Raw genomic sequence first — 27,011 nt, 5'->3', positions numbered from 1 at the left:
TTCCTCAAAAAAATTAATAGAACTACCATATGACCCAACATTCATTCTTCTGGGAATCTACCCAAAAAACTCAAAAACATTTATTCACAAAGATGTATGAATCCCCCCCCCCACCATGTTCATCACAGCATTATTTATGGTAGCCCAGACATGGAGACAATCAAAGTGTCCTTCAACAGAGGACTGGATAGAGTGGCAGAAACTTTCCAGGTGGTGAGAAGGGGAGGAGCGGCGGATTTCTGAGCTGCACATAGCAATTCTTTCCCGCTTCCCCACATGTGCCTGGGCCACTCACCGCCTGTCAAAAATGGTGAAAGAAACCACTTACTATGATGTTTTGGGGGTCAAATCCAATGCCACCCAGGAAAAACTGAAAAGGGCCTTGAAGTGCCACCCTGATAGGAATCCAAATGAAGGAGGGAGAGAAGTATAAACAGATTTCTCAAGCTTATGAAGTCCTCTCTGATGCAAAGAAAAGGAGACTCTATGACAAAAGAGGAGAACAGGCCGTTGAAGAAGGTGGAGCAGGTGGCGGTTTCGCTCCCCCATGCACATCTTTGATATGTTTTTTGGAGGAAGAGGAGGATGCAGAGAAAGGAGAGCTAAAAATATTGTGCATCAGCTCTCAGTAACATTAGATTTATATAATGGTGCAAAAAGAACACTAGCTCTGCAAAAGAATGTTGATTTGTGACAAATGGGAAGGCCGAGGTGGTAACAAAGGAGCAGTACAGGGCTGTCCCAAGTGCTGATGGCCTGGGATGCAAGTAAGAATCCATCAGACAGGACCTGGAATGGTTCAGCCAATTCAGTCTGTGTGCGTGGCATGCCAGAGAGCCATGGGGAACAGATCAATCCTAAATATAGATGTAAAACCTGCAATGAAGGAAGATAGTTCGAGAGAAGATTCTAGAAGTTCATATTGACAAAGGCATGAAAGATGACCAGAAGATAGCATTCCATGGTGAAGGAGACCAGGAACCAGGACTGGGGCCAGGAGATACTACCATTGTTTTAGACCAGAAGGACCATGCTGTTTTCATTTGACAAGGGGAAGACCTTTTCATGTGCATGGACATACAACCAGTTGAAACACTGTGTGGCTTCCAGAAGTCAGTATCTCCTCTTGACAACCAGTCCTTAGTCATCACCTCTCACAGGTCAGATTGTCAAGCATGGAGATACCAAGTGTGTGCTGAAGGGAGGCGTGCCAAGGGTCACCTAATTGTTGAATTTAAGGTAAACTTCCCTGAGAATGACTTTCTCTCTCCTCCCTGAGAATGACTTTCTCTCTCCTGATAAATGCTATTTGCTTGAAAATCTTCTACCTGAAAGAAAGGAAGCAGAAGAGGCTGATGCAGTGGACCTGGTAGAATTGATGGACTTTGGTCCAAATCAAGTAAGAGGACACCAGTAAAGTGGAAAACGTGTGAGGAGGATGAACCTCATCCTAGAGTGGTGTCCAGCATCAGACCTCTTAATGGGGATGGTGAATAACACTCACTGCTGGCCTTTTATATACTGTAGTGGATGAGTGAATGGCTATAGTCATAATATGCTCAGTACTTGCTATTGTTTTTGTTTTAATATTCAACTATATTAGTGTTTTGAAAGTTAAATGAAGAATGAACTCAAATATAAAGGTTCTGCCTTTGCTTTGTATGTAGGATGACTTAAGTGTACAAGATAAGTTTAATACCTATAAAAACTACGTTAGTCCCTGCCAGGTAGCTCAGTTAATCAGTGCATCCTCCTGATGGGATCCCTGGTCAGGGCACATACAAGGATCAGCCAATGAATGCATCAATAAGTAGAACAAGAAATCAATGTTTCTCTCTGTGTGTCCTCCTGCCTCTCTCTCTAAAATCAATCAATTTAAAAAAACTGAACTACTTTTAAAATATTTCCCTTGGCATTTGTTAGGCTATACTTTGTAATTATTAATAGTTTCAGCTATGTACATGGAAGAGCTCAGACTGAAATGCTGGTTATACGTATCAACTTTTTAGTTCTTATAATTTCATGTAGTGATTGTGCTACATGGAAAAAAAAACTAAGTAAACTGAGATTTTTGGGAACAACTGTGGATGAGGGTGATTTTTTTCCCCCCTCAAGGCAGTTTTCCATATGGCATCAATTTCTTCCAAAGATATCAGTTTTCTCCCGCCCTTGATTTTTTATTCTTCCAGTATTTTTTTCTTTTTTTGTCCTTCTATACATTTTCCCTTCAAAATGTCCATAAAATGCATCCCCTCTGGCCTTCCCCAGAATCCCAGATACTCTCGTCCAGACACTAACCCCATGGCTGGATGGTAGCAGTGGTTTTCTCACTGATCCCCTCCCTCTTCTCCCTTTAAACTTTTTTCCTCCACCCACTTCTCCTTTATAGCCTGTAGGTTTCTCTTCTCAATGAACATTACCCATGTCACATTCTGCTCACTTTCCAATTCAACTTCAAGTTCCCGAAAGCCTGTGAGGGGCAGTGATTAAACATCAGGGTTTGGAGTCAGGACGACTAGAGTTAGAATTCCAAATCAGATCCTTGGGGACCTTTTGTTAAGCATTTCAGGTTCCTCAGCTGTTAAATGTGATAATAATTCTCAGCCCCCAAGATGTTGAGAGGGGTGAAGTGAGGGGAGGTAAGAGGACTCAGGCCCAGAAAGGGGAGTTTCTCAGCACAAGACAGCTGTTACCTTCGCCACTAAACCAAGATGCTCAAATGCTCCTTCCTGTGCTGCATTCACACTGTGTTTCTCGGATGTTGTCCTTCCTTGTGACATTTTCTTTATCCAGTGAGTTTGACAGTTTTCCTAGGAAGACTTTCCATATTCAAAATCTGACAGAACTCTGCACAACACAGGTATCAGGCAGCCCGTGTCATGGTGCCAGCATCTCAGGGCCTGGTCACTGGCCGAAACACAGCCCGCACTCTGTTCACGAAGCCGGCACCCAGAAAGTGTGCGCACTGCGACTAGGGACAGCATTCTCTGGCTACCAGGGCACTCGGTATTTACTCAAGGTATAGCTGAAATTGCGCCTCAGTGAAGACCTCCCTGCCATCTGCCCTGTGCCTGAACCCCTAAGTGACACAAGAAGTTGCATGAGAATTGTTGATGTGTGTCTCAGTCAGACCTAGCGTGCTGCGGGCCAGTGCCTGTGCACATATGGTCCTCAGGAAAGTGTTCAGTAACAGTTATGGAATGAAGGTTGTCTCTTGAGGGAAAGTACAAGGGGGCAGCAGAAAAGACACACAGGACAGTGCTGCAGAAGAAAAGCAGGAAGAAGACTAGAAGTGGGAAGGGTGCATAGGCCACCATTCCTTATTATGGCTCAGAATGGAACCATTAAATGCTAGACTGAACAGAAGGCACACAGATGTACAAAGCAGAATTCCTGTGTCTGTGGATTACTACAGACTGTTACAAGCTTGTCCTATGCTGCACACACAAGTGAAAAAGAACCAGCCCTCTCCTGGGTAAGGAAGCTGTTTTATAGGTTGCAGGAATGCGTGCTGCACCAAGCGCTCATATTTCAGAAAGCAGGAGCTTAGTGTCATCAAAATTTTACTGGTGTCTGACCTGTGGTGGCGCAGTGGATAAAGTGTCAACCTGGAAAGCTGAGGTCGCTGGTTCGAAACCCTGGGCTTGCCCGGTCAAGGCACATATGGGAGTTGATGTTTCCTGCTCTCCGCTTGTGTCTTCTTTCTTTCTTTCTTTCTTTCTTTCTTTCTTTCTTTCTCTTTCTCTCTCTCTCTCTCTTCCCTCTCTCAAATGAATAAATAAAATCTTTAAAAAAAAAGCTGAGGTTGCTGATTCGAAACCCTGGGCTTACCTGGTCAAGGCACATATGGGAGTTGATGCTTCCTGCTCTCCGCTTGTGTCTTCTTTCTTTCTCTCTCTCAAATGAATCAATAAAATCTTTAAAAAAAAATTTTACTGGAGGTCTCACCAAGTCACAACCTGTGACTAATTATCACCCCTCATATGATTCCAGTTATGTATGTAGTCTTTTAGTGGAAGTTCTAACAAGCAGTAGAATAGCAGGCAATCAAGGAATCAAGAGGAAGGAAAACAAAGTGAAGCATCTGGATTTCCTGTTACAAGGGTAGTCAGCTTCCAAAACATGGGACATCAGCACTGACCTTTCTTCCCCTGAGAGGGCATGTTCTTCTTAGAACTCACCAGATCCGATCATTCTTAGGTCTATAATGGACTGATTTTCTACAGTAGATTTGAGAAATAAATGATAGCAATGGTGTGAAAGGCTAACTTTTAGGTGCCAAAATCTCTTGGTAAGTAAAAAGAATGTACAGAAAAATCAGACTGGCCCTGGCTGGTTGGCTCAGTTGTAGTGTCAGCCTGGCATGTGGATGTTGTAGGTTTGATTCCCGGTCAGGGCACACAGGAGAAGCGCCCATCTGCTTCTCCACCCCTCCCCCTCTCACTTTTCTCTCTTTTCTTCTGCAGCCATGGCTCCATTGGAGTGAGTTGGCCCTAGGAACTGAGGATGGCTTGCTCCATGCCCTCTGCCTTAGGCACTAAGAAGAGCTCAGTTGCTGAACAATGGAACAATGCCCTAGATGTGCAGAACATTGCCCTTTAATGGGCTTGCCAGGTGGATCCCCAAAGGGGTACATGTTGAAGTCTGTCTCTCTGCCTCTCCCCCTCTCACTGAATAAAAAAATATATATTAAAAAAAGAAAAAGCCAACTGCACATTCAAAATCTGTAAGTCCAAATGTTGCCAAAAGCCAGAATTCTGTAACTTAAAAGACTCGGTGCCAGGAGCCAAGCCAGCCGGGCAGAGGCTGTATAGTCCTTGTTGTCCACACTGTGTCCCTAGCACATAAGAGAAGGAAACTAAGGTCGTGTCTGGGTCATTTCTTTTCTTAATAATGTTTTTTTTTCTAAAGTGAGTCACTTTTAAGTGGCTGTCAATTGTGAGGATCTAATTAGTTTACCAGCAATAAAATACGTTCAGCACCCTCTGGAGCTTTAAGAAGTCCAAGTGCTTCCTGGTATTTCACACTCAGAGCAGTTGCACATTAACATCTAGCCTGGAACAGGGATAAGCGGGCCAGGTGTAGAAAGATGATTTTATCACCTCGAGTTTAAGGTTCTTCTACAAATGCTGTTTTACACAAGGTCACTGCTCAACTACAATGGTATAATGCAAAAATAGAAACTGCCATAGGGAGACGATGCAGGGGGTACCAGGGCCTTTTGGAGGACTGATTTTTCCATGCACAGGAGCAAACTGAAGACTATCCTATGGGGCTTTATCCACTTTCCCCTCTGCAGTGAATGCCTTTTCTATGAAGAGCTTCTGGCTGGGGAATCAAAGGTCGTCAGCAGGTTGGTGGCATTTACTAAGAGCAGTCTGAAGTAGGTTCTCAGGAGTCCACAGCAACCTCAAAAGGCAAGCTACCTAGGGGGTATAGCCAGGCCTTGAGGCAAGGTTTTACATGAAACGTTGCTCAGTATCCATAAGGTTGTATCTCTATTAGATTAGATAATATTATACCTTAACGGCTGTTAGGCTAATAAATACACGCAAGGAAATGACAATCCACATAATTTTTATGGATAGTTTTAACTATCACTCACCAACTCAGAGATTAGATTGTCGTCTGCCTACACCGGTGCCGGTGCCAACCAGCTGCTCTGGCGCTGTCCGTGGGCGAAACGATGACTCCCAAAAGCTAATAAGAAACAAACTGCAAGTAACTGTAAGTAGCAGGGGTAGGGGACGGGGATAAGGGGTTCAGACCCATCTGTTGGTCTTATTATGGAAACAAGCGTTCTTGGTCTGAGGCTCCAGGTAGAAAGAAGTGGGTGGAGTGCCGGGAGACATGAGGGGACCCCCGCTGGCCGAGTCCCGCGCTGCAGTCCCGGCAGGGGGCTTGGTCTCGGACAGAAGCAGCTCGCGGTTCCGCCAGGAGACTGAGAAGACCGCGGAGCCGGGGGCCGCGGGTCCCGCGCACGTGGCTGCAGGGCGAGCGGGCGGCGCTCCCCAGCGCGGGCTCCCCCTGGCGCGGGTTCCCGGAGCGGCGGTGGCGGGCGGGGCAGCCCGAAGCAGGCTTCTGGCCGCTCTCCAGCCCGGCGCACTAATACGGGCGAGGAGGCTCCACGGCTCCAGTCTGACTGACGCCGGCTGGGCCGCCGCTGCCGCCTTCTCGGTTCCCCCCGCCGCCGGGCACTGCAGCCGCGGGGCGCGCGCAGCAGCAGGGAGTGCGCGGCGGGGAGCGGGGGCCGGGCCGCCGCGGGGGCGGGAGCGGCCGGACGCGGCGTGGGGGAGGGTGGAGTGCCATCGCGGGGACAGGTAAGAGGTGTTCTGCCCGGCGCAGACCGACGAGTGCGTGCAGGGCTCAGTTTCCCTACCAAGGGGGAAGTGCTTGCGGCTGCTGGTGTGTGCGGCTGGGCTCTTTGTAGTCTCCGTCCCCGCTTTTCTTGGCGGAGAGGGTGGGTTGGGGAGTGGCGGGCGAGGAGCTGCAAGGCGCAGCTCCGAGGGTGGTGGCCGCGCGCCGGGCTGCTGGCCCCCGGGACCTGTTGGAGGATGCTGGCCCCACGGCGGGAGCGTGGACGCGGGGCGTGCGGGCCGGGGCCTGGGCGTGGGTAGGGATGCGCGCTCGCTCCCCGCCTCCTGGGCCGCCCCGCGCGGGGCTGCGCACCCACGCCTCGGAGCCGAGGAACCCTTTTAGCTCTGGCCGGAGTGGGGATGGAGGAGGTCCGCGGAAAGACAGACGTGGAGAAGCTCTGGTGACTCGGGTGGCCTCCCTGGCTCCGGTCTCCCAGCTTTTATCCTTGCTCACCTTTCAGGCGCGCGGAGGGGGGGACGTGAAAGTTGGGAATGCTACCGGAGTGGCTCTGGGTTCGCGCCTAGGTTGCGCGGGCAGCTGGGATGTTTGTCTTCCCTGCGCCCGCCGCCTGGTGCCAGCTCTCTCCGGAGGGGAGGGGGCGAAGTGGGGGATAGATGGAGGAGACTGAGTGACGCCGGCATTATGATCGGAAGGAGGGGCGCGGGGGAAACATTTTTATGGAAGGCTGATCGCTGACAAGTCTTCCAGGTATCGCTCCTCCCTCCTCCCACCCGTGACGGTGGTCATTTGAAATGATAGTTTAGAAATACTCTTGTTGACATGTTTCCAGGCCAGAACTGGTGGTACCCCCTAACAAAAAACCTACAAATGATGTCAATCTAGTTTGGGAATAAACTTGCATGTAAATTCTTTTACCCAGTAATTCACAGTCACCTATACACACCCTCAGGACACAGGATTGCTTTTAATGAATCTGGTTTACAAGTACCGATTCGGTGTCCTGCCTTACTTACCAGGTGATCTTTTAGAAGTGTGGTTTAGTCGTAAAGAGGATAATAATAATAATGCTCCCTCCTCGGCCATTACCAAGCATTTGGGGCGTCCTTCTGGGTGAGTGAAATGGTTATACCACAGGCTTATCTTCTCCCTTAAGATGCCTGTCCGTGCCAGGGAATGCCATTGGATGTTTACATTTTAAAAATAGTGATCTATATTTAAAAGGGAAGTAAAAGTTAAAACCCAGACATTCTCCTAACTGCAAGTAGACAATTCAATAAGTAAGTTTCCCCTGTGCTTGTAGGAAACCATGAACAAGATTTTGGACCACTTTCAAGTTTGTGGTTATCCAGGAAGGACGCTGCAGATAAGGAAGTGATGTAATAGTTTATAAATAAGGAGCATTTTAAATATAATATGACAGAAGTTTCAAATAATAAAAATAACTTTTAGTGATAATAATTCCCTTCATTGATGGCAACTGAACTGTTTCTAGCAGACAAACTTGGGCCGCAGTCTGTTCTGACACAACCGGCGTATTTTTATGCTTGACTGGCTGTCTTTGTCAGAAGTGTTTTGTGCTTCAGCTCCTGGTTTCCAGCTATGTTTAAGAGCATGCCAATATAGCCATAATCTGAGCAGACTCATTTTTCTTCAGCACTGTGTTTACTAAAAATCAATGTTATAAACAAATTTGAGGTTGTGCCCTAAGTATTTATAGTTCTCACAACTTTGTCATCAATATTTAAGAGTCAGCACGAACTATTTGACTTTTCTTAAAATCTTTTTCTTTTATTTTTACATAAAAGAGTTAATGAGTAGTCAGAAATAATTCAGATGTCAACTATTGCATCTCTGATATCCTAAGGTAAGGAAATGACAATGAAGAGTTTTGTTTTTTAATGAAACATTGCCAGTGCTATCTATAAGTAATAAACAACTGATAATCTTGGATAACTGCTGTCTGTTGGAGGAGAAAAAAATATGTTAAGAAGTTTTAAGTATTAAAATATTTGATTTCAGTTTTGCAAATAGTTTTAATTCTGATTAATAGGGGTGTACATCCTTGCCAAGGTGGAGAGATCGTGTTTAATAAATGGTCACTATGCATTTAGACAGCTAACTAGTTTATATCTGACATTCCCTCTGCAAAAAAAATAGAACAGTAATTTCATCATATTCTACCTTAATACTGATCCAGAGAATGCATTCTGATTTAAGGGGCAGTATAGGTTATGAAAAATAATTTTTTTTTAATTTGCAAAACATATGTTAAATCATAAAGAAACTTAGTGCAGAATCTCTGTGTATTGCTTGTGTAACATCTAGAAAGAAATTCAGAAACAGGGCAGTGTCCAGAATAAAACAGTAAATATAGCAGCATTTCAAAAGCATGAATCTCTTCTAATGGTTGTAATTCTAGTCTGTTGGATTTATATTTACTTGGTTACTGTTGCTATTAAGTTCAAAAATTATTCTAACTCAAAACAAAAGCAAACAGTACATTTATAAGACATTTAAACAGTATGAGCACATTAGTGATTTTTTTTTCTGTTAACTTCTTGAATGTCCACGTCATGAGTAGGGACTTAAACAGCAAACAAAACCCCAAATATCACTTGAAAATAAACTAACCTTTTAAAATAAGTATTCCTATAATTATGTCTGTTAAGAAACAGGTACTAACTAAAGTTGTTGAGATTTCAAGAGAGTTATTGGCATTAGGAGCCAGTGTACCATGAGAGCTGGGTGGTAACCTTGGAGATGGTCCGCGTCCTGCCCCTTCCACCTGAACCTTCCTGAGCCGCACGTGCTGCTGTCCTTTGCTCTCAGCCTCAGGCCAAGCATCTTCCCCATTGTTTATGGCCCTGCCTAGATGCTGTCTTCACAGACCTTTTGTCTGATGACCCTGTTCACAGGTATGTCCACAGCTGTGGTGGCTCTTTGCATTTTCCATTCTCGCCATATCTTGTCCTGTAATAAGTTGCTTATATGCTGATGTTTTCCTTCTCCACAGGTGATCCTTTCAAAAATCTGTGAAGGAAGGGACCATGTTTCATCTTATCTGTTCGTTCCCTTAATGCCGGCCACAGTGCCCTGCATAGTTCTCAGCCAATAAGTGGTAATTAAATAACACATCTTTCATTGAACCATGGTCTCTTCTGAAATAAAATCTGTAAAAAGTTCACCCACATACAGTAGATCTTAACGGTTCATCTCAAAGAAACCAGTGTTGACCTTGAGCTGAGGACTTTTTCAGAGGCTGTGGGGAGCTGGTCCTGAAACCCTCCTGCCCAGTGGAGCCTCCCTCTCCCAATACTACGCAGTCAGGAGTGCTTGTACGAGACTCTTATTGCATTAACAGTTTTCCATGTCAGACTTACTAAACACACAACGGAAACCAGTTAGCAACAAACAAACAACCCCCCCAAATAGATTTTAATATGATATGGTTACAGCAGTGAAACTCTGAGTCCACAGAAAATTGCTAACAGGATATGCTGACCCCCTCCTCCCCACCAGTAGCTGCATAAAAGTTGATACTGTTTTTAGTGTATATGTTTCAAACTATGCTTACAAAGAAAAAGCAGACTGTTACTGAGATGAGCTGTTCTGGTCAGGTTTGCTATATTGAGGGTCTTTTTATCAGCCTTGTCACAAAGCTGAATCTCCCTGTGTGCCTTGACCACTATACAATACTAAATCACACTTTAAAATGCATCACACTCTGTTAAGTGATTCAGAATCAATAGTTTTAATTTAATGTAAAAATATAATTTGTTATTTTGTTATAAATATCATTCTTAATATAGTATATTTGATTTTGCAGTTTTTTGTTGTTTTTTTTTAAAGGAGAAAGAGGGAGGCAGGAAGGGAGAGAGATGAGAAGCATCAACTCATAGTTGTTCGTTGATTGCTTTTTCATATGTGCCTTGATGGGGGGGAGGTCCAGCCAAGCCAGTGACCCCTTGCTCAAACCAGCGACCATGGGTCATGTCTCTGATCCCATGCTCAAGCCAAAGGAGCCTGTGGTCAAGCTGGTGGCCTCAGGGTTCTGAATCTGGTTCCTCAGCATCCCAGGCTGAGTGACATTCCATCCACTGTGCCACCACCTGGTCAGGCTGATTATGCAGTTTTAATTGAGAAGTCTAATCAACTGGGAACCAATCTTCTAAAGAATCAGAAATTGGCACAAAATTTGATTTTAAAACTTAACATTAAATGCATAAATATTAAGAAACAAATTACAAATGTGAATGTCCGGAGTGCTATATCACTTTGAAGTCATAAACTGAAAATATTTTGGTTCTTCCTCTTTAGTCCTGAATGCATATTTAATTCAAAGACACAAATTTAACCTGTAAAATAAATAAATGTAAAGGAGGCCTACAAAGTTCTGTTTTTTTCTATAAAGACAATTTTGGTTTTCTTTTTTGGGGGAAAATTCTAAACATTAAAATCTCTCTTTTTGGTATTGTGATTAGGTGATATCACCAGTAGGGATTATTTTATGTATGAATTTCCCCTTGCAGAAATTTAATATTTCCTTTCCTTGTTTTTCAAATTTTTCTTTGAGGGACTATACATAGGGAATGTGTGTTACTCAGTCACAAAATGGGTTTCTTGCTCTGGTCATGAAAGGCAGTCTCTGATTTACAAACACTTGGATTCTGAGGGATGACCATTCATTCCAGAACTACAGTGCCCAGTTTTCTACCCCTGGACAGAGAGTCTGTGAAGTGTGCCTCTGCTTTTGGAGACACCCAGGCAGATGTGTTTACAACATTGGGATTCATTCTGAAAAAAATGTAAGGAAGGTTTGGAAGTCGTGGTGGTTGAACACCGTGAGGTCAGCAGCTTGAACTGGCTGGCGCTGAGTGCACATCCCGGCAGTGCCTGCCCTGTGCCTTCCAAACCTGCTTCAGCCCTGGGGGTCTTCTTCCTCAGACTGACAGTTTTCACTCTTAACCTGTTAAACTGCGTGGAAGCTGATCAGATATAGATTTGCTTTGGTGTGTGTGCTTTTTTATAAGAGTACTGACTATATATTTGATGGGATTTTTTGTTTGCTTTTGGCTGGTTCAAAAATCTTTTAAATTTTTTTATTGAATTTATTGGGAGAACATTGGTTAATAAAATTATATAGGTCTCAGATGCCCAATTCTATGCTGTATCATCTGTATATTGTACTGTGTGTGCATGCCCCCCAGTCAAGTCTCCCCATCACCGCGTGTCCCCCTTGACCCTCTTCTACCCCCCCTTCCCCTCTGGTCATCACTCACTGTACTGTTGTCAGGGTTAGTTTTTTTCCTTTTGCTTAATCCCTTCACCTTTCTCAGCAAGCCCCTCACCCCAGTTTCTCTGACAGCTGTCAATTTTTTCTCTGTCTCTGTAAATCTGGTTCTATTCATTTTGTGCATTAGATTTCATATATTTATATAAGTGAGATCATATGGTATTTGTCTTTCTCTGCCTGGCTTATTTCACTTCGCATAATCATCTCCAGGTCCACCAATGCTGTCACAAAAGGTAAGATTTCTTTCATCTAGCCGAGTAGTATTCCATTGTATAATGTATAAAACCACTCATCTACTGACAGACAGTTGGACTGTTTCCAGATCTTGGCTCTTGTAAATAACACTACAGTGAACATCGGGGTGGGGGGCATGTATTATTTCAAATTAGTGTTTTGGGTTTCTTTGGGTATATTCCCAGAAGTAGAATCTCTGGATCATAAGGCAGTTTTATTTTCAGGTTTTTTTATTTGTTTTTATAAAATGCAATAATTGTAAAAGGGGTAGCTAGGAGATAGACCTGGAAATGTCAATGGGGGCAGTTTATTGAAAGCCTTGAAGGATTTTGTCCCAAGTGCCTGTGAGCTGTGGAAGGTTTAGAGTTGATTCACAGATATATTTTTTAAAGATTTTATTTATTCTTTAGAGAGAGAGAGAGTGAGAGAGAGGGAGAGAGAAGGGGGGAGGAGCAGGAAGCATCAACTCCCGTATGTGCCTTGACCAGGCAAGCCCAGGGTTTTGAACCGGCAACCTCAGCGTTTCCAGGTTGACGCTTTATCCACTGCGCCACCACAGGTCAGGCGATTCACAGATATTTTTTTAAGGAGAGTTTGATGGATGGGAGAGTTCCATTAAGTGCTGGAAGCTGCTTTCTGAATTCATATGTCTAAACTGAACTGATTTGGTAGTAATGCGTTTCAGGAAACAGCTCAGAAAAGGACTCAGATTCCATCATTTTTCCATCTCATGGTAGAATATTTCACAGCTATTCTTCACACTGCTTATAAATCCATTTCTTTACATAGGAAAGCACTAGAGGAAGGAGGAAGAGTAGATGGGCAGGTGAAAAAAAATGTTTGTGCATTCTGGCAGTTGTGAGGATTCAAGGCACCTAAACTTGGATGGGGCAGGGATAGGGCACAGGGTGTGGGCTTGGGGGGATGCTGCAAAAAGCGGGTGGGCCCATGCCAAAAGTAGACATCACATGTCTTTAGGCTGGGGTTAGCAGTATTAGAGCCACCTGTTAGGGTTAAGAGGGTGTCAGTGGGCTGGCCAGGGAATACATCAGCACTCAGAACATTGTTTCTATAGGAAAATAAATTCCAGTTTCCAGATGACAGTGCAGACGTGTGCCCAACGTGTTCATAAAGGACTGACAGTATTAATGATATGAGTGATTATTATTAATGATATGAGTGATTACTAACAGTCTGTGAATGTGGAAGATGATAAAATGTGTTATGCTAAAAAGATTTTAGGCCTCATTTTTTTTTTCTTTCCCTTGTTGATGCGTTTATATCATTCCCTTTTTCTAGTAAAATTTAATTTTTTTTTTTAGAGGCAGAAGTTGGATCAGTTGCTTGTCAAAGACAAGCCATTGTATACACATAAATGCTTCTCTAGGGTGAATTGGTTAATCGGGTGTTAGCTGTGTTTGCACACAATAGCAAGTTGCTGCTGAAGTGTTCTTTCATGGGAGGGACACCTCCCTTCTATTGTCATTTGTTGGGGACTGAAAAAAGCCAACAGGGTTTTTGCAGTTTAGATTTTTGGGGGACAGAGGTGTGGGGAACTGGTTGTAAGCTGACAGTCTGCGCAACCCCGCCTCACTTGTTCTGTGAAGTTGCTAAAGGCTGTTAAGCTGAGGTGCTGGATTGTTTATACTCATCCTACCCCTCCACGTCCCCCGGACGACTGGAGGCAACTTTTTTCTATCTTTTGTTTTGTGTAAAGTTAAGATGTTTTGTGTGGTGAGGGTTTTCTGCACTTGGTAGAATTCTTGGGTTGCCTTGGAAATGTGATCAGAGATCTGATTTGCTAATGCCCACTTTGCCCTATAAATAAAGCAAGAAGCGGGCGTGGAGTGCGCTTGCCATCAGCTTTGCCGCATTATGAAGGCTGGTCGCTAAGCCCATCCTTTTATTTCTTTAAGCCTCTTTTCTTAGTTTTGCGCTGTTCCCACTCAGGACCTGGACTTAACTAGCCGAGCTGGTTTGCGACATTGACCTAAATTTATTGCAAATTTGCATTTTTAGTTATTTTCAAATGATTTCATTGATTATGTTTTGGGTTGGGGGGTTGGGATGAAGTAATTGCTCTAGAAAGTGGGACTTACCAGTTTGGGGGGCTTATATTTACTGAATTTACTCTGTTCTTGTTGTCCTTGCACTGCCTATGAGGCCTGAAACCAGGCCCTTGGAATGACAGCAAAATAAAGTCACATAACAAAATAAAATCTGGGTATCCAGGATATCATAGCCTGATTAGAAAGATCAGAAAAGCAGCTAGCAAAGTGTTTACCCAATAGTAAGGTTCTTTATGCAAAATAAAATGTTATCTATATTGGATTTTTTTATATATAAGATCTACTGGAAAGTTCTGTTCGTTTTTGGACGACTCGATCATCCAAATTCTTCTGACTTAATTCACGTGGCACCCATCTTGAATATTTCCACACCAATCCTATCTTCCAAATATGGTCCAAAATGGTTTGCTGAGCTGAATTAAGCCTTTCTGCCATCTCCGATGTTGTCAGAAAAGGATCTTGTTCCAACATGGTCTTAACAACATCGTCATCGATCAAAGATGGTCGCCCAGAACATGGCTTATTAGAAAGGTCGAAATCACTTGTTTCGAATTTTTCATACCATCTTCTGCATGTCCTATCAGAAACTGTACCTTCACCAAACACTTTCAATAAATTTCTACGTGCTTCTGTAGCATTTCTTCCTTGTTGAAATTCGTAAAAATTACAGTGGCGTAAATGAACTTTATCAGTAGCCATGGGTACACTATTGCTTCACACATAAGACTAACGTGAATCAACTTTGTTTTAGTTCATTTGCTACGTCAGTATGTATACATTAAGTGATAAAAATAGAGAGGCACACATGCGCCAAATAAACATGTGCTTACGTGTCGAAACTTGTGATAGAAACGGACAGAACTTTCCGGTAGACCTTATATTTTCTGGTTAGAATTCCATTTTTACACTGTGTGAATTTTGAGTCAGTCTTACAAAGACAGTTAAAATGGCCCCATTTGGGGTATGAGACTCTAAATAGAGATGAAGTAAAGGGCAGAATGGAAAGAAATTCTTGTAGTGGGTCCTTGTGAGAACTTGGGGATGCTGCAGCCTAGACTTGCACTACTGTATCTGTCGGAAGGAAGAGCCTTTATTCTCTGATCTTCCCCCTTATTCTTCACTGGGTCAAGAGTGGTTTGCAAGGTCCCTCCTATAGGAAACCTCTCTCCTAACCTTTATTTGTTTATTTTTTTTTTAGATGAGAGGAGGGGAGATGATGAAGCAGACTCCCGCATGTGCCCGATCGGGATGCACCCAGCAACCCCATCTGGGGCCAGTGTTCAAGTACTGAGCTATTTTTAGCACCTGAGGCTGACATGCTTAAACTAATTGAGCTGTGCAAGGGAAAGAGGGAGAGAAGCAGTCGGTATCTTCTCATGTGTGCCCTGACCAGGAGTCAAACCCAGGATCTCCATATGCCTGACCAATGCTCTATCCACTGAGCAAACTGGCCAGGGCCTCCACCAGCCTGTTAATAGCAGTTATAATAATGCACCTATTACCTGTCTGATAACTATTATTTAGAGTTCTACCTCCCCTGTAAACTGTAATATTGCAGAGAGAAGGGAACATGTCTCATCTTGAAGTACCGGGCACCTACCATGTCTGGCTCATCATTAACACTTGGTGAATTTAGTTTCTTCCTTCAACTACCCCTTTTCCACTTCTCTAAGATAGGTTGGTGTCTTCTAGGGTAAGGTAGAAGGAGGAATAAGGCATTTGGATTTTAATCTGTAGGCACAGAGAATTGTTACATTTTAACCTGTGGTCAAACAGAAATTTTAAAGAATTTGAACAGGAGAATCATATATCAGAGGGGTATGTGAAAGAGAGTGACCGGAGCAGAGCCCTCAGAATGGCTACACTCATACCAGGCAGAGCCAGTGAAATGGTAGTTGACACACCATCCCCACTGTTTCATATGCTTGTCAGTTAAAAGATCTGAGCTTCCCCAGACAGCAGTCCCTAACACAGTTTGTCAGCAACTCCTCCCCATCAGTGTAGAACCTCTACCCCTCAGGCAGCCTTTGGGAACTCAACCTTCCATAACACACCTGCACCAAAAACTTTAAACATTGCCTACACGCCATTAAAAAAAATTTTATAATATTATTTATAGGCCCTGGCCGGTTGGCTCAGTGGTAGAGCGTTGGCCCAGTGTGTGGAAGCCCCGGGTTTGATTCCCGGCCAGGGCACACAGGAGAAGTGCCCATCTGCTTCTCCAACCCTCCCCTTTTCCACCCCTCCCTTTTTCCACCCCTCCCCTTCTCCTTTCTATCTCTCTCTTCCCCTCCTGCAGCCAAGGCTCCATTGGAGCAAAGTTGGGCCGGGCACTGAGGATGGCTCTATGGCCTCTGCCTCAGGCGCTAGAATGGCTCTGTTTGCAATGGAGCAACAGCCCAGATGGGCAGAGCATCGCCCCCTGGTGGGCATGCTGGGTGGATCCTGGTCAGGCACATGCAGGAGTCTGCCTCTCTGCCTCCCTGCTTCTCACTTCAGAAAAATACAGAAAAAAAAGTCATTTATAGCTATTTAACACTTTGCAGGTATTCAGGCATATTGTTGGTGTTCTCTGTAACATCCCCTTAAGTAGAAAGATGATTCAATGCACAGGAAGGAGGGAATGCATTATATGATCCTGCCTTTCAAAGGAATTTATTGTATCACATTAGCAAAGCAGTGGGCTTCAGGTCAGAAGTTAGACTGATTATAGGGCTTAATAATGCAGTCAGTGATGTTATTGATAAAACTGGATTTTATCTTCATCCATGCTGTATATATCTTGCACAGCCTGTGGCCTTCCGAAGGAGTGTGGCATCTCTATGGGAGACAGATGACAAACATAAAGAGTCAAGTGTACTGCGAAGGTGTACCTGGAGTCCTGTGAGAGTCCAGGGGAGCTGTGGACATCTGGTGAACGGTGCTGCCTGGGGGCTGCAGGGGAGATTCCCAGGATGCAGCTGCACCGTGGCCTTATTGGGAGACGGGGGTGCGACGGAGGGCAAAGGCGGAGCGTGATGAGGCTGAGAATGTAGACAGGCAGGGGAAGCCAGATTGGGAAGAGCCTGGTTTGAAATTAATGTTAAAAGCATTAAATCATACTCCCCCATGAACTTACTGAGAGTTTCTTTTTCATGCAAAATATATAAACATGTGCTTATAAGTAGAAATTTGGAGGAAAACATTTTAAAGCACTTTTCACCACAGCCCCTGGGAATTGTTGCTGGCCCGTTTGGTTGCAGCCTCAACAAGGTGTGTCACTCAGGAGCGTGACAGGATCAGCTCTGGACTTGCAGTGACATCCCCCGAGGGGCCCAACTAGGAGGATGCTTTCTGGGGAGGAGGCTGGTGACAAGGGGGCCACAACACAGAAGAATGTGAGCAGAAAAACAATAATTTTCTTTCTTTTTTAAGGTTTTTATTTTATTTTTTATTTATTTATTCATTTTTAGAGAGAGAGAAGGGGGAAGGAGTAGGAAGCATCAACTCCCATATGTGCCTTGACCAGGCAAGCCCAGGGTTTTGAACCGGCAACCTCAGCGTTCCAGGTCGACGCTTTATCCACTGCGCCACCACAGGTCAGGCAAAACAATCATTTTCCTGCCACTTTTCTAAGTGCTTTTGACTGGACTAATAATCGAATTAGTGTGAGGCAGGTGAACAGGAGTAAATGTCTAAGATATTACATAGGCACATACGGAGGTGCCATAAGCTGGGAGACCCAAGGACGCGTGGGGCAGGGAGGGTTACATGCCATTCTGGACTAAGGATAGAAGGGAGGGAGTCTGGAGCTTCGGTGGGAAAGGAGGCGGCTCACAGGTGAGAAGGAGCAAAGATAAATTCTTGCTGGCAACCAGAGACAGTGGGACACAGGGCCAGCACTCGGAATCGTCTGGGTCCTCCCTGTCTGCCACACTTAATTCAGAGACGCTGAGGTAAATATGCTAAGATGAGTAGCCCCTTTCTCTTAAGCAGGTTTTCCTTTATGAATCCATTCAGGCAGGTAAAGGGTCAGGAGTTTTTTTTCTTAAGTCTTTTGTTTCTTGATAATCAGTGTAAAATCCACATTCTAAAAGGCATGATTTGGAGCGGGCCCCCTCAGTGTAGGATGTAGATGCCTGAAGTGGAACAGATCCACCGGGGACGTCTGGGATGCGACATAGCTAAGAAACGTGTGACAGGATTTGGTGGCCTGTTTGAGTGTGGGATTGAGGAAGAGGTAGCGATTGAACTACGGCTTGTCCTGAGTCGGTGGTGGCAGCATGGTCTCTAGCTCGGGCACGTGCTAGAGTGTGATGCTGCAAGCAAGTGGGGAATGAGAGCTAATAGGTTCCATTTCTTTCTGTCTCTCTTTTTTTAAATTAGTAAACTTCATATATGTTTTTAGAGCAGTGTTAGATTCACAACAAATAGTGAAAGCTAGAGAGAGTTCTGACACCTTCTACTTCCCACACATGTAGTCTCTCCCACAGTGGAGTCCTTCGCCAGATTGGTTCATTTGTCACCATGCATGGACCCACAGGACACATCATTATCACCCCAAGTCCACAGTCACCGTCAGGGCTCACGCTTGGTGGTGCACATTCTGTCAGTTTGGACAAATGACACTTAGCAATTCCACCTGCCCTAAACGTCCCCTGTGCTCCAGGTGTGCACCCCGTCTTCTCCCTGACTCCTGGCGGAGGTGCCACTTCTACATGGGAACGTACTGCTTTTAAGAATCCGGGAGTGTGGCCCTGGCCGGTTGGCTCAGCGGTAGAGCGTGGGCCTAGCGTGCGGAGGACCCGGGTTCGATTCCCGGCCAGGGCACACAGGAGAAGCGCCCATTTGCTTCTCCACCCCTCCGCCGCGCCTTCCTCTCTGTCTCTCTCTTCCCCTCCCGCAGCCAAGGCTCCATTGGAGCAAAGATGGCCCGGGCACTGGGGATGGCTCTGTGGCCTCTGCCTCAGGCGCTAGAGTGGCTCTGGTCCCAACATGGCGACGCCCAGGATGGGCAGAGCATCGTCCCCTGGTGGGCAGAGCATCACCCCATGGTGGGCGTGCCGGGTGGATCCCGGTCGGGCGCATGCGGTAGTCTGTCTGACTGTCTCTCCCTGTTTCCAGCTTCAGAAAAATGCAAAAAAAAAAAAAAAAAAAAAAAAAAAAGAATCCGGGAGTGTGAAAGGCAGTGGTGGTCAAATTTTAATCTAATTAATTAATGAAATTATTTATTGTTATTATTTTATCCACAGGGCCCTTTCTTCAAGTAAGCCTTATTGAGTAAGGCTGACGGCAGAAGGGCTGCTCTAGTAGAGGGTGGTGTCCGCAGAGGCACGGTCGTGCTCTGGCTGCCCCGTGCCCAGCTCCTCCTGATGGTCTCCCGCTGCTGTGTGAGGTGCTCTGCCGGCTCCAGAATTCTGAAGTGCTCCTTTGCAAACTGCATGGTAAGCGAGCCTGGAGCTCTGAGGATGGGCAGGTAGTCCCCAGATGCAATGACCTTGAACTTCAGTGCTTTTGAGACCTGGTACCTGTTTTTTAATTTTATTTATTTATTATTTAGTTATTTATTTGTTTGTTTGGCTTGTTTGTTTTGGTCCTTTTCCTTGGGGTCAACCTACCAGCTTTGATTTTGCTTTTCTATCGTGCCCATGGTGGCATCTCCTCTTCCCTCTGCCAGTTTGCTGCTCTAGTGTATTATAAGTTGGAAATCTGGAAGCATACTTATTTAGAGTGAGTTGAGAACAGTTGTACGTAGGTCCTACATGATCTTCTCTGTACAGACACGGAACGTTTGTTTAGGAGACAGAGCCCTATTTTGCTTGATGCTTGTTCATAGCTTTGTTTCATACAGATGCAGTTGCCGAGAGGTCAAAGTGTGTTCAGTGAGCACCACATTTCTGTCAGGGCCAGTTATCCTTCCACCTCCCTTTTTCTGTCCAATCCTGGAATTATACAGAAAGTAGGACCTGCCCGGTGGCTCGGTGCAGCATCAGCCTGGCATATGGAGGTCCCAGTTCAATTCCCCATCAGAGCACACAAGAGAAGTAACCATCTACTTCTCCACCCCCCTCTTCCCTTCCCACAGCCAGTGGCTCAGTTGGTTCAAGCATGGCCCTGGGGGCTGAGGATAGCTCGGTTGGTTCCAGTGCGTCGGCCTCAGGTGCTAAAATTAGCTTGGTACTTGAGCATTGGCCCCAGATTGGGTTGCCAGGTGGATTCCCGTCAGTGCGCATATGGGAGTCTATCTCACTGTCTCCCCTCCTCTCACCTGAAAAAAAAAGAAAACAAAGTACGTATTATGAGCTCAGAAATTTTTACTCTACCAAACTACTGGGTGAATAGTTGTAGTTAGTGTTGATTAGGAAGGAAATGATACCATAGTTTTAATTTATAGTAAGATGCTAATATATTGAGATAATTGAGATACTGATTTGTTTGTTTTATGTGAAATTCACCTTTTTTCTTTCTTTGCCTCTGATTACTTCTGAAATTTTTTTTTTCTTCCTCTTCCTTGGCACTTTTTATTTCTACCATGTAGATCAGGGGTCCCCAAACTACGGCCCGCGGGCCGCATGCGGCCCCCTGAGGCCATTTATCTGGCCCCCACCGCACTTCCAGAAAAGGCACCTCTTTCATTGGTGGTCAGTGAGAGGAGCATAGTTCCCACTGAAATACTGGTCAGTTTGTTGATTTAAATTTACTTGTTCCTTATTTTCAATATTGTATTTGTTCCCGTTTTGTTTTTTTACTTTAAAATAAGATATGTGCAGTGTGCATAGGGATTTGTTCATAGTTTTTTTTATAGTCTGGCCCTCCAACGGTCTGAGGGACAGTGAACTGGCCCCCTGTGTAAAAAGTTTGGGGACCCCTGATGTAGATGCAGGGGGACTAAGCTGAAGTGTGCCTTTTTTTAAAGATTTTATTTATTCACTTTAGAGAGAGGAGAGAGAGAGACAGAAGGGGGGGGAAGAGCAGGAAGCATCAACTCCCATATGTGCCTTGACCAGGCGAGCCCAGGGTTTTGAACCAGCGACCTCAGGGTTCCAGGTTGATGCTTTATCCACTGCGCCACCACAGGTCAAACCATGTGACTTATTTTTAATAACAAAAATAATATCCTAAGCCGATGGGCTTACAGTTTTCAAACTGTTCTTGCATGCACCCTCTCAGTACAAAAGGTGGTGATTAGTGTTTTAGTTCTACACAGAGGTGGAAACAGGGCCGAAGTGGTTCGTAACTTGAAGATCACAGTTAGCAGCAGGGCTAGTGTTCAGACTCAAGTCTTCTTCCTCCAACCCTGTGTTTTATCCATCACATCATGTAGCCTCTTGCCTGTGGAAGCACTAGTTAAGTTGTGGGCCCTTCCAAACTTGAACGGTAAAGTATCTCACTTGTGTGGTGGTATATAGTATTTCCAAGCATGAACTGAAAGTGTGAAGAATGGAGGTTGGAATGCTAGAAACCAAGGTTGTAATCTTCCCAAAGTAGTGTTGACATTTCCTTATAACAGCTGTATGAGTTGCTTATCCTTGAAATGTGTAGCCATCCTGTTACTATTCAGAGTAATACATGGAAAAAATATATAGCATTCTAAGTCTGCCTTAAATGAGAACCAGACAACGAGGCATCTTCTATAGGTTCCCTCTTTGCTGCTCTAACGATTCTACTTCACTGTATTTAGCATAAATGAAATATCAAGCAGGCAATGAATGGCAACTCCATCCCCAAAAGAAATGGTACTCAGTGGCAATAAAAATCTATCTCTTCTCTTTATTTTAAAAGATAATTCTAGATCCCACTGAAACTGAAGAAGGGAAGTCTAATCAACATTTGCATTCTAGCTGAAAAATCAAACTATGTGAGTGACCAAGGAACTCACTTAAATCAAGGATTTAAGTGAACAGAGATCAAGACTCTCCAGTGGCTTATTAAGTACAAATTCTGGTGACATCATCTTACTTTAGACTTTATATCATAAGCACAGGCTGCCTAGTCTAAGTCTTGGTTTGGGCAAAATGTTATCACTTTTGTTCAGGACCTTTTGTTTTATGTAGTATTCAGTATTAACATAAAAAAATCAATTGTTGTTACAAGAGTTCTGTTTTAAAGTAAGACTGTGTATGCTTTCTGCACTGTGAGGGTTTTGATAAATTTGTGGACTTTTTATCAAATGAGACACAAGCAATCCCTATATTACTTCCTCTGGGCCACAGTGTACTCAAATCGAGGAATGATGGTAAATAGTATATTTTAAAATGAACTTCAGATATTCTTGTACTTAGTTGTGTATAACAAGGTAAATTTGTTGAACCTAATAATATTTTTATGCAGTAGATTCAATTGTATTCGTATTTCAGGGCTGAGGGGATTGTAGAGTCAATTTTACGTAAAAATGACTTTCAAATTGTATGTACATTCTGATGGGTTTGAAGTCATAGATATTCTGGAATATTTGTAGGTTTTAACACAACTTTAAATATCAGATGTGTTAGCGTGTGAAAAGAAATTTGTATTTGTGCTTTTTGGCTCTGGCCGTTGGCTCAATGGATAGAGTGTCAACCCAGCATACGGATATCCTGGGTTCAATTCCTGATCAGGGCATACAAGAGAAGTGACCATCTGCTTCTCCCTCCCCACACCTTCTTCCCCCTTCTTTCCCTCTTCCCCTCCCACATCCAGTGGCTCAATTGGTTCAAGCCCCAGGTGTTGAGGATAGCTTGGTTAGAGCATATCAGCCTCAGGCACTAAAAATAGCTTGGTACTCAGGCATTGGCCCCAGAGGGGGTTGACAAGTGGATCCCTGTTGGGGCATATGCGGGAGTCTGCCTCACTATCTTCCGTCCTCTCACCTAAAAAAAAAAAAAATGAAACAAAAAAAACCCCCAAAAACATTGTGCTTTCTTTCATAAGGCTCTCAATTGTTGAATTTATGGATGTTTGTTGAATTTAAGTATTTGCTTTAATTGAAGGAGTTTTATAGTTTTTATTATAAGAATAACTGATGGTAAGAAAATAAAGCTCAATATCATTGATTATGGTATGTAAAACTGCTCTGGGTTTTGAGATAGGAAATAGATCTCATTAACAAGTAATCTTTCTGGAGATAGTTTTATATTTTCCCTTTTTCTTATTTTAGAAGCAAATGTTATTTTTAAAATATAAGATTTCCCAAAAAGAAAAAAAAAGTAAAATAGGAGACTTCTCTCCTACCCCCAAACTATTACTGTCAGAAAAAATTGATATGTTTACATGAGTCAGTATTAAGTGGAAGAAATGATTTGAAAAGCTGGCGGGAGGCCAGGGATTGTACAACGCCATGGCTATCCTACAGTGTGAGTGTGGCTGTGAAAGGAGATTAAATCAGCCATTTTCAACCCATGTGCCACAAGAAGTTTTAAAACATGCAATACCCTTTAGTCGGGGCACTGACCTCTTTTCCCTCAGGTTGTCAAATTAAAAAATGACAATGGCAGCCCTGGCCCGTTGGCTCAGTGGTAGAGCGTCGGCCTGGCATGCAGAAGTCCCGAGTTTGATTCCCGGCCAGGGCACACAGGAGAGGCGCCCATCTGCTTCTCCACCCCTCCCCCTCTCCTTCCTCTCTGTCTCTCTCTTCCCCTCCTGCAGCCAAGGCTCCATTGGAGCAAAGATGGCCCGGGCGCTGGGGATGGCTCCTTGGCCTCTGCCCCAGGCGCTAGAGTGGCTCTGGTTGCAACAGAGCGACGCCCCGGAGGGGCAGAGCTTCGCCCCCTGGTGGGCAGAGCATCTCCCCCTGGTGGGCGTGCCGGGTGGATCCTGGTCGGGTGCATGTGGGAGTCTGTCTGTCTCTCCCCATTTTCAGCTTCAGAAAAATACAAAAAAAAAATGACAATAGTGCCTGATCTGTGGTGGCGCAGTGGATAAAGCGTCGACCTGGAAACGCTGAGGTCGCCGGTTCAAAACCCTGGGCTTGCCTGGTCAAGGCATTTATGGGAGTTGATGCTTCCTGCTCCTCTCCCCTTCTTTCTCTTCTCTCTAAAAATGAATAAATAAATAATATTTTTAAAAATGGCAGTGGCCAACACAATATTCATCCTGCAAATGATCAAAATTGTACCTCTTTTCTATTGCCGATTGACAAAAATACGTATTTTGGGGTGTGCCACGGAATTTTAGTAATTAGTTTATATGCGCATTGAAGTGGAAAAGGTTGAAAATCACTGACCTATATAACAGGGCATGGGGCATCTTATGTTATCAGGGAGGGATTCTGATTTATTTCAAAGCCAATAGCACATTATCTTTCATCTCAAAATTAGAGGTTTTGGCCCTGGCTGGTTGGCTCAGCGGTAGAGCGTCGGCCTGGCATGCGGGGGACCCGGGTTCGATTCCCGGCCAGGGCACACAGGAAAAGCGCCCATTTGCTTCTCCACCCCCCCCCCCTCCTTCCTCTCTGTCTCTTCCCCTCCCGCAGCCAAGGCTCCACTGGAGCAAAGATGGCCCGGGCGCTGGGGATGGCTCCTTGGCCTCTGCCCCAGGCACTAGAGTGGCTCTGGTCGCGGCAGAGCGACGCCCCGGAGGGGCAGAGCATCGCCCCTGGTGGGCAGAGTGTCGCCCCCTGGTGGGTGTGCCGGGTGGATCCCGGTCGGTCGGTCGGGCGCATGCGGGAGTCTGTCTGACTGTCTCTCCCCGTTTCCAGCTTCGGAAAAATACAAAAAAATAAAATAATAAAATAAAATAAATTAGAGGTTTTACAGGGGGAGACTTGATTTGTAAAATCCCTGAAAGATCAAGATAAAGTAAATTATTATAACATTGGAAGGAGATATTTCTTTTTGGTATAAAATGTACATAAAATTTACCATTTTAATCCTTTGAAGGTACATAACTTAATTGCATTAAGTACAGTCACATTGTGCACCGACAATCCCCATTCATCTCCAGAACTTTTTCATCCTCCCAAACCGGAACCCTGCACCCATTAAACAAAAACTGCCCATTCCCCTTCCTGCCAGTCCCTGGTAATTTTTTTTTCTAATGTTTATTTTTTATTGACTTTTTTAAGAGAAAAAAGGCGGGAGGGGGAGGGAGGACATGGATCTATTCCGTATGTACCCTGACCAGGAATCGAACTGGTAATTAATGTACTTGTCTCTGGTCATCTTTATTCTACTTTCTGTTGCTCTGAACTTGCCTATTCTAGTTACCTTATATAAGTAGAATCATGCAAAATTTGCTTTTTGTGCCTAAGTCATTTCATTATCATAATGTCCTCATTTTACCCATGTTGTAGCATAGATCAGAAATTCCTTCCTTTTAGAGGCTGAATATTCATCTGTGTGTGTGTGTGTGTGTGTGTGTATAACATTTTGTTTGTTTTATCTGTTGGTGGACACTTAGGTTGTTCCCAGCTTTTGGCTATTGTGAATAATGGTATAAACGTTGGGGTACAGGTATCTGAGTTTTCACTTCCTTTGTGTCTACATCTAGGAGTGCAGTTAGCTACTGAGTCATACGGGGATTCTACAATTAATTTTTGAGAAGTTGCCTAACTGAGCCATTTTAGATTCCTACCAACAGTGCAGAAAGGTTTTAATTTTTTTACATTCTTGCAAGCACTTGTGTCTGTCTTATTGATAATAGCCATTTGAATGGATGTAAAGTGGTTTTGATTTGCATTTTCCTAATGACTAAGAATGTTTGTCATTTTATTGTGTGCTTATTAGCCATTTGTATATCTTTGGAGAAATGTCTATTGAAGTCCTTTGCCTACTTTTTTTTTTTTTTTTTTTTTTTCATTTTTCTGAAGCTGGAAACGGGGAGAGACAGTCAGACAGACTCCCGCATGCGCCCGACCAGGATCCACCCGGCACGCCCACCAGGGGCTATGCTCTGCCCACCAGGAGGTGATGCTCTGCCCATCCTGGGGGTCGCCATGGTGCGACCAGAGCCACTCCAGCGCCTGAGGCAGAGGCCACAGAGCCATCCCCAGCGCCCGGGCCTTCTTTGCTCCAATGGAGCCCTGGCTGCGGGAGCGGAAGAGAGAGACAGAGAGGAAAGCGCGGCAGAGGGGTGGAGAAGCAAATGGGCGCTTCTCCTGTGTGCCCTGGCTGGAATCGAACCCGGGTCCTCCGCACGCTAGGCCGACGCTCTACTGCTGAGCCAACCGGCCAGGGCCCCTTTGCCTACTTTTGAATTGGGTTGTTTGTGTTTTTGTTGTTGAGTTGTAGGAGTTCTTTATATATTCTGACGTGAATCCTTAAACAGATATATATGATTTGCATGGAATGGAATGTGATTTCTAATGAAAAATGTCTAAAAATATTTTATATTTGGCTATATGGCTTTCCATATCTAAGAATTAATTTTGTTGCTTTTCATAACATGCAGTCATGTACATAAAAGCAATAAAATATATTTTTTAATTTCTTGTTTCTAGAATGCACCTAGTGTAGGTCACCTTGATTTTAAACAGATCATGGTTGGATGAGAGGATGTGTAGCCAGCAGAGGAGACCAGCCTGGTGTGTGATGTAACAATCAGTGATGCAGCTTTTATGCCACAGAGGAAATTAGATGGGCCATTTGGCCTGTGTAGCTCTAGAAATTTGAACCATTGAAGAAAAATTAGCTGCTATTTCTCAGTGTCTGTTTTTAGCCCTCAGTGCCCTCCTCATTTGAAAGCTTTCCTTTGAGCCAAGAGTGCTAAAGCAGGCAGACCAGAACTGCAGAATTTAAGAAACTGGTTTCAGTTCTGCTTTTGACAAATTGCTGTAGTGCTAGTGTAATTGAAAATTCAGCGCAAGTATTTTTTAAAATGTGAGGTCTTTTGAACAAATGAAGGACAATAAATATTTTTAGTCTCATTTATATGTGGTATTTGGAAAAAAACCTGAAACTTATAGATACAGAGGTCAGATTGGCAGTGGGGAGGGTGGCAGGTAGGCAGAATAGGTGGAAGGGGGTCAAAGATACAGACTTCCAGTTACAAAATTAGCAAGGCCTGGGACGGAAGGCACAGCATGGTGACTACAGTTAAGAATACTGTAGATCTTGCCTGGCCTGTGGTGGCACAGTGGTTAAAGCATCAACCTGGAACCCTGAGGTCCCTGGTTTGAAACCCTGGGTTTGCCTGGTCAAAGC

The 27,011-nt window shown here is 44.3% G+C and overlaps 2 protein-coding genes and 1 pseudogene across 8 annotated transcripts in view; all 3 read left to right on the top strand.

Moving 5' to 3' along the window:
- ALG5 (ALG5 dolichyl-phosphate beta-glucosyltransferase) overlaps positions 1 to 4,646 on the top strand; it is a 49,502-nt gene extending 44,856 nt beyond the window's left edge. The window contains exon 9 of the mRNA XM_066236618.1: positions 4,467 to 4,646. Coding sequence (XP_066092715.1) covers positions 4,467 to 4,497 — 31 coding nt within the window. The 3' untranslated portion in view covers positions 4,498 to 4,646. The remainder of the gene's footprint in view (positions 1 to 4,466) is intronic.
- On the top strand, positions 308 to 1,225 carry LOC136308340 (dnaJ homolog subfamily A member 1-like; annotated as a pseudogene).
- Positions 4,647 to 6,167: 1,521 nt separating the features above from the next.
- SMAD9 (SMAD family member 9) overlaps positions 6,168 to 27,011 on the top strand; it is a 107,741-nt gene continuing 86,897 nt past the window's right edge. Inside the window, exons 1-5 of one of the 7 annotated variants that reach the window (XM_066236609.1) lie at positions 6,168 to 6,320; positions 8,988 to 9,233; positions 9,332 to 9,436; positions 17,367 to 17,492; positions 19,146 to 19,337. The gene's annotated coding sequence lies outside the window, so the exon portion shown is untranslated. Of the gene's footprint in view, positions 6,321 to 8,987; positions 9,234 to 9,331; positions 9,437 to 17,366; positions 17,493 to 19,145; positions 19,338 to 27,011 lie in introns of those variants that run through there. The other 6 variants (XM_066236615.1, XM_066236610.1, XM_066236611.1 and 3 more) reach the window with 6 other exon arrangements.

Source organism: Saccopteryx bilineata, chromosome 6, assembly GCF_036850765.1.
Source record: "Saccopteryx bilineata isolate mSacBil1 chromosome 6, mSacBil1_pri_phased_curated, whole genome shotgun sequence".
Taxonomy (NCBI): domain Eukaryota; kingdom Metazoa; phylum Chordata; class Mammalia; order Chiroptera; family Emballonuridae; genus Saccopteryx; species Saccopteryx bilineata.
Note: the sequence above shows the minus strand (reverse complement) of the source record. Positions and strands in the feature narration are given on the sequence as shown.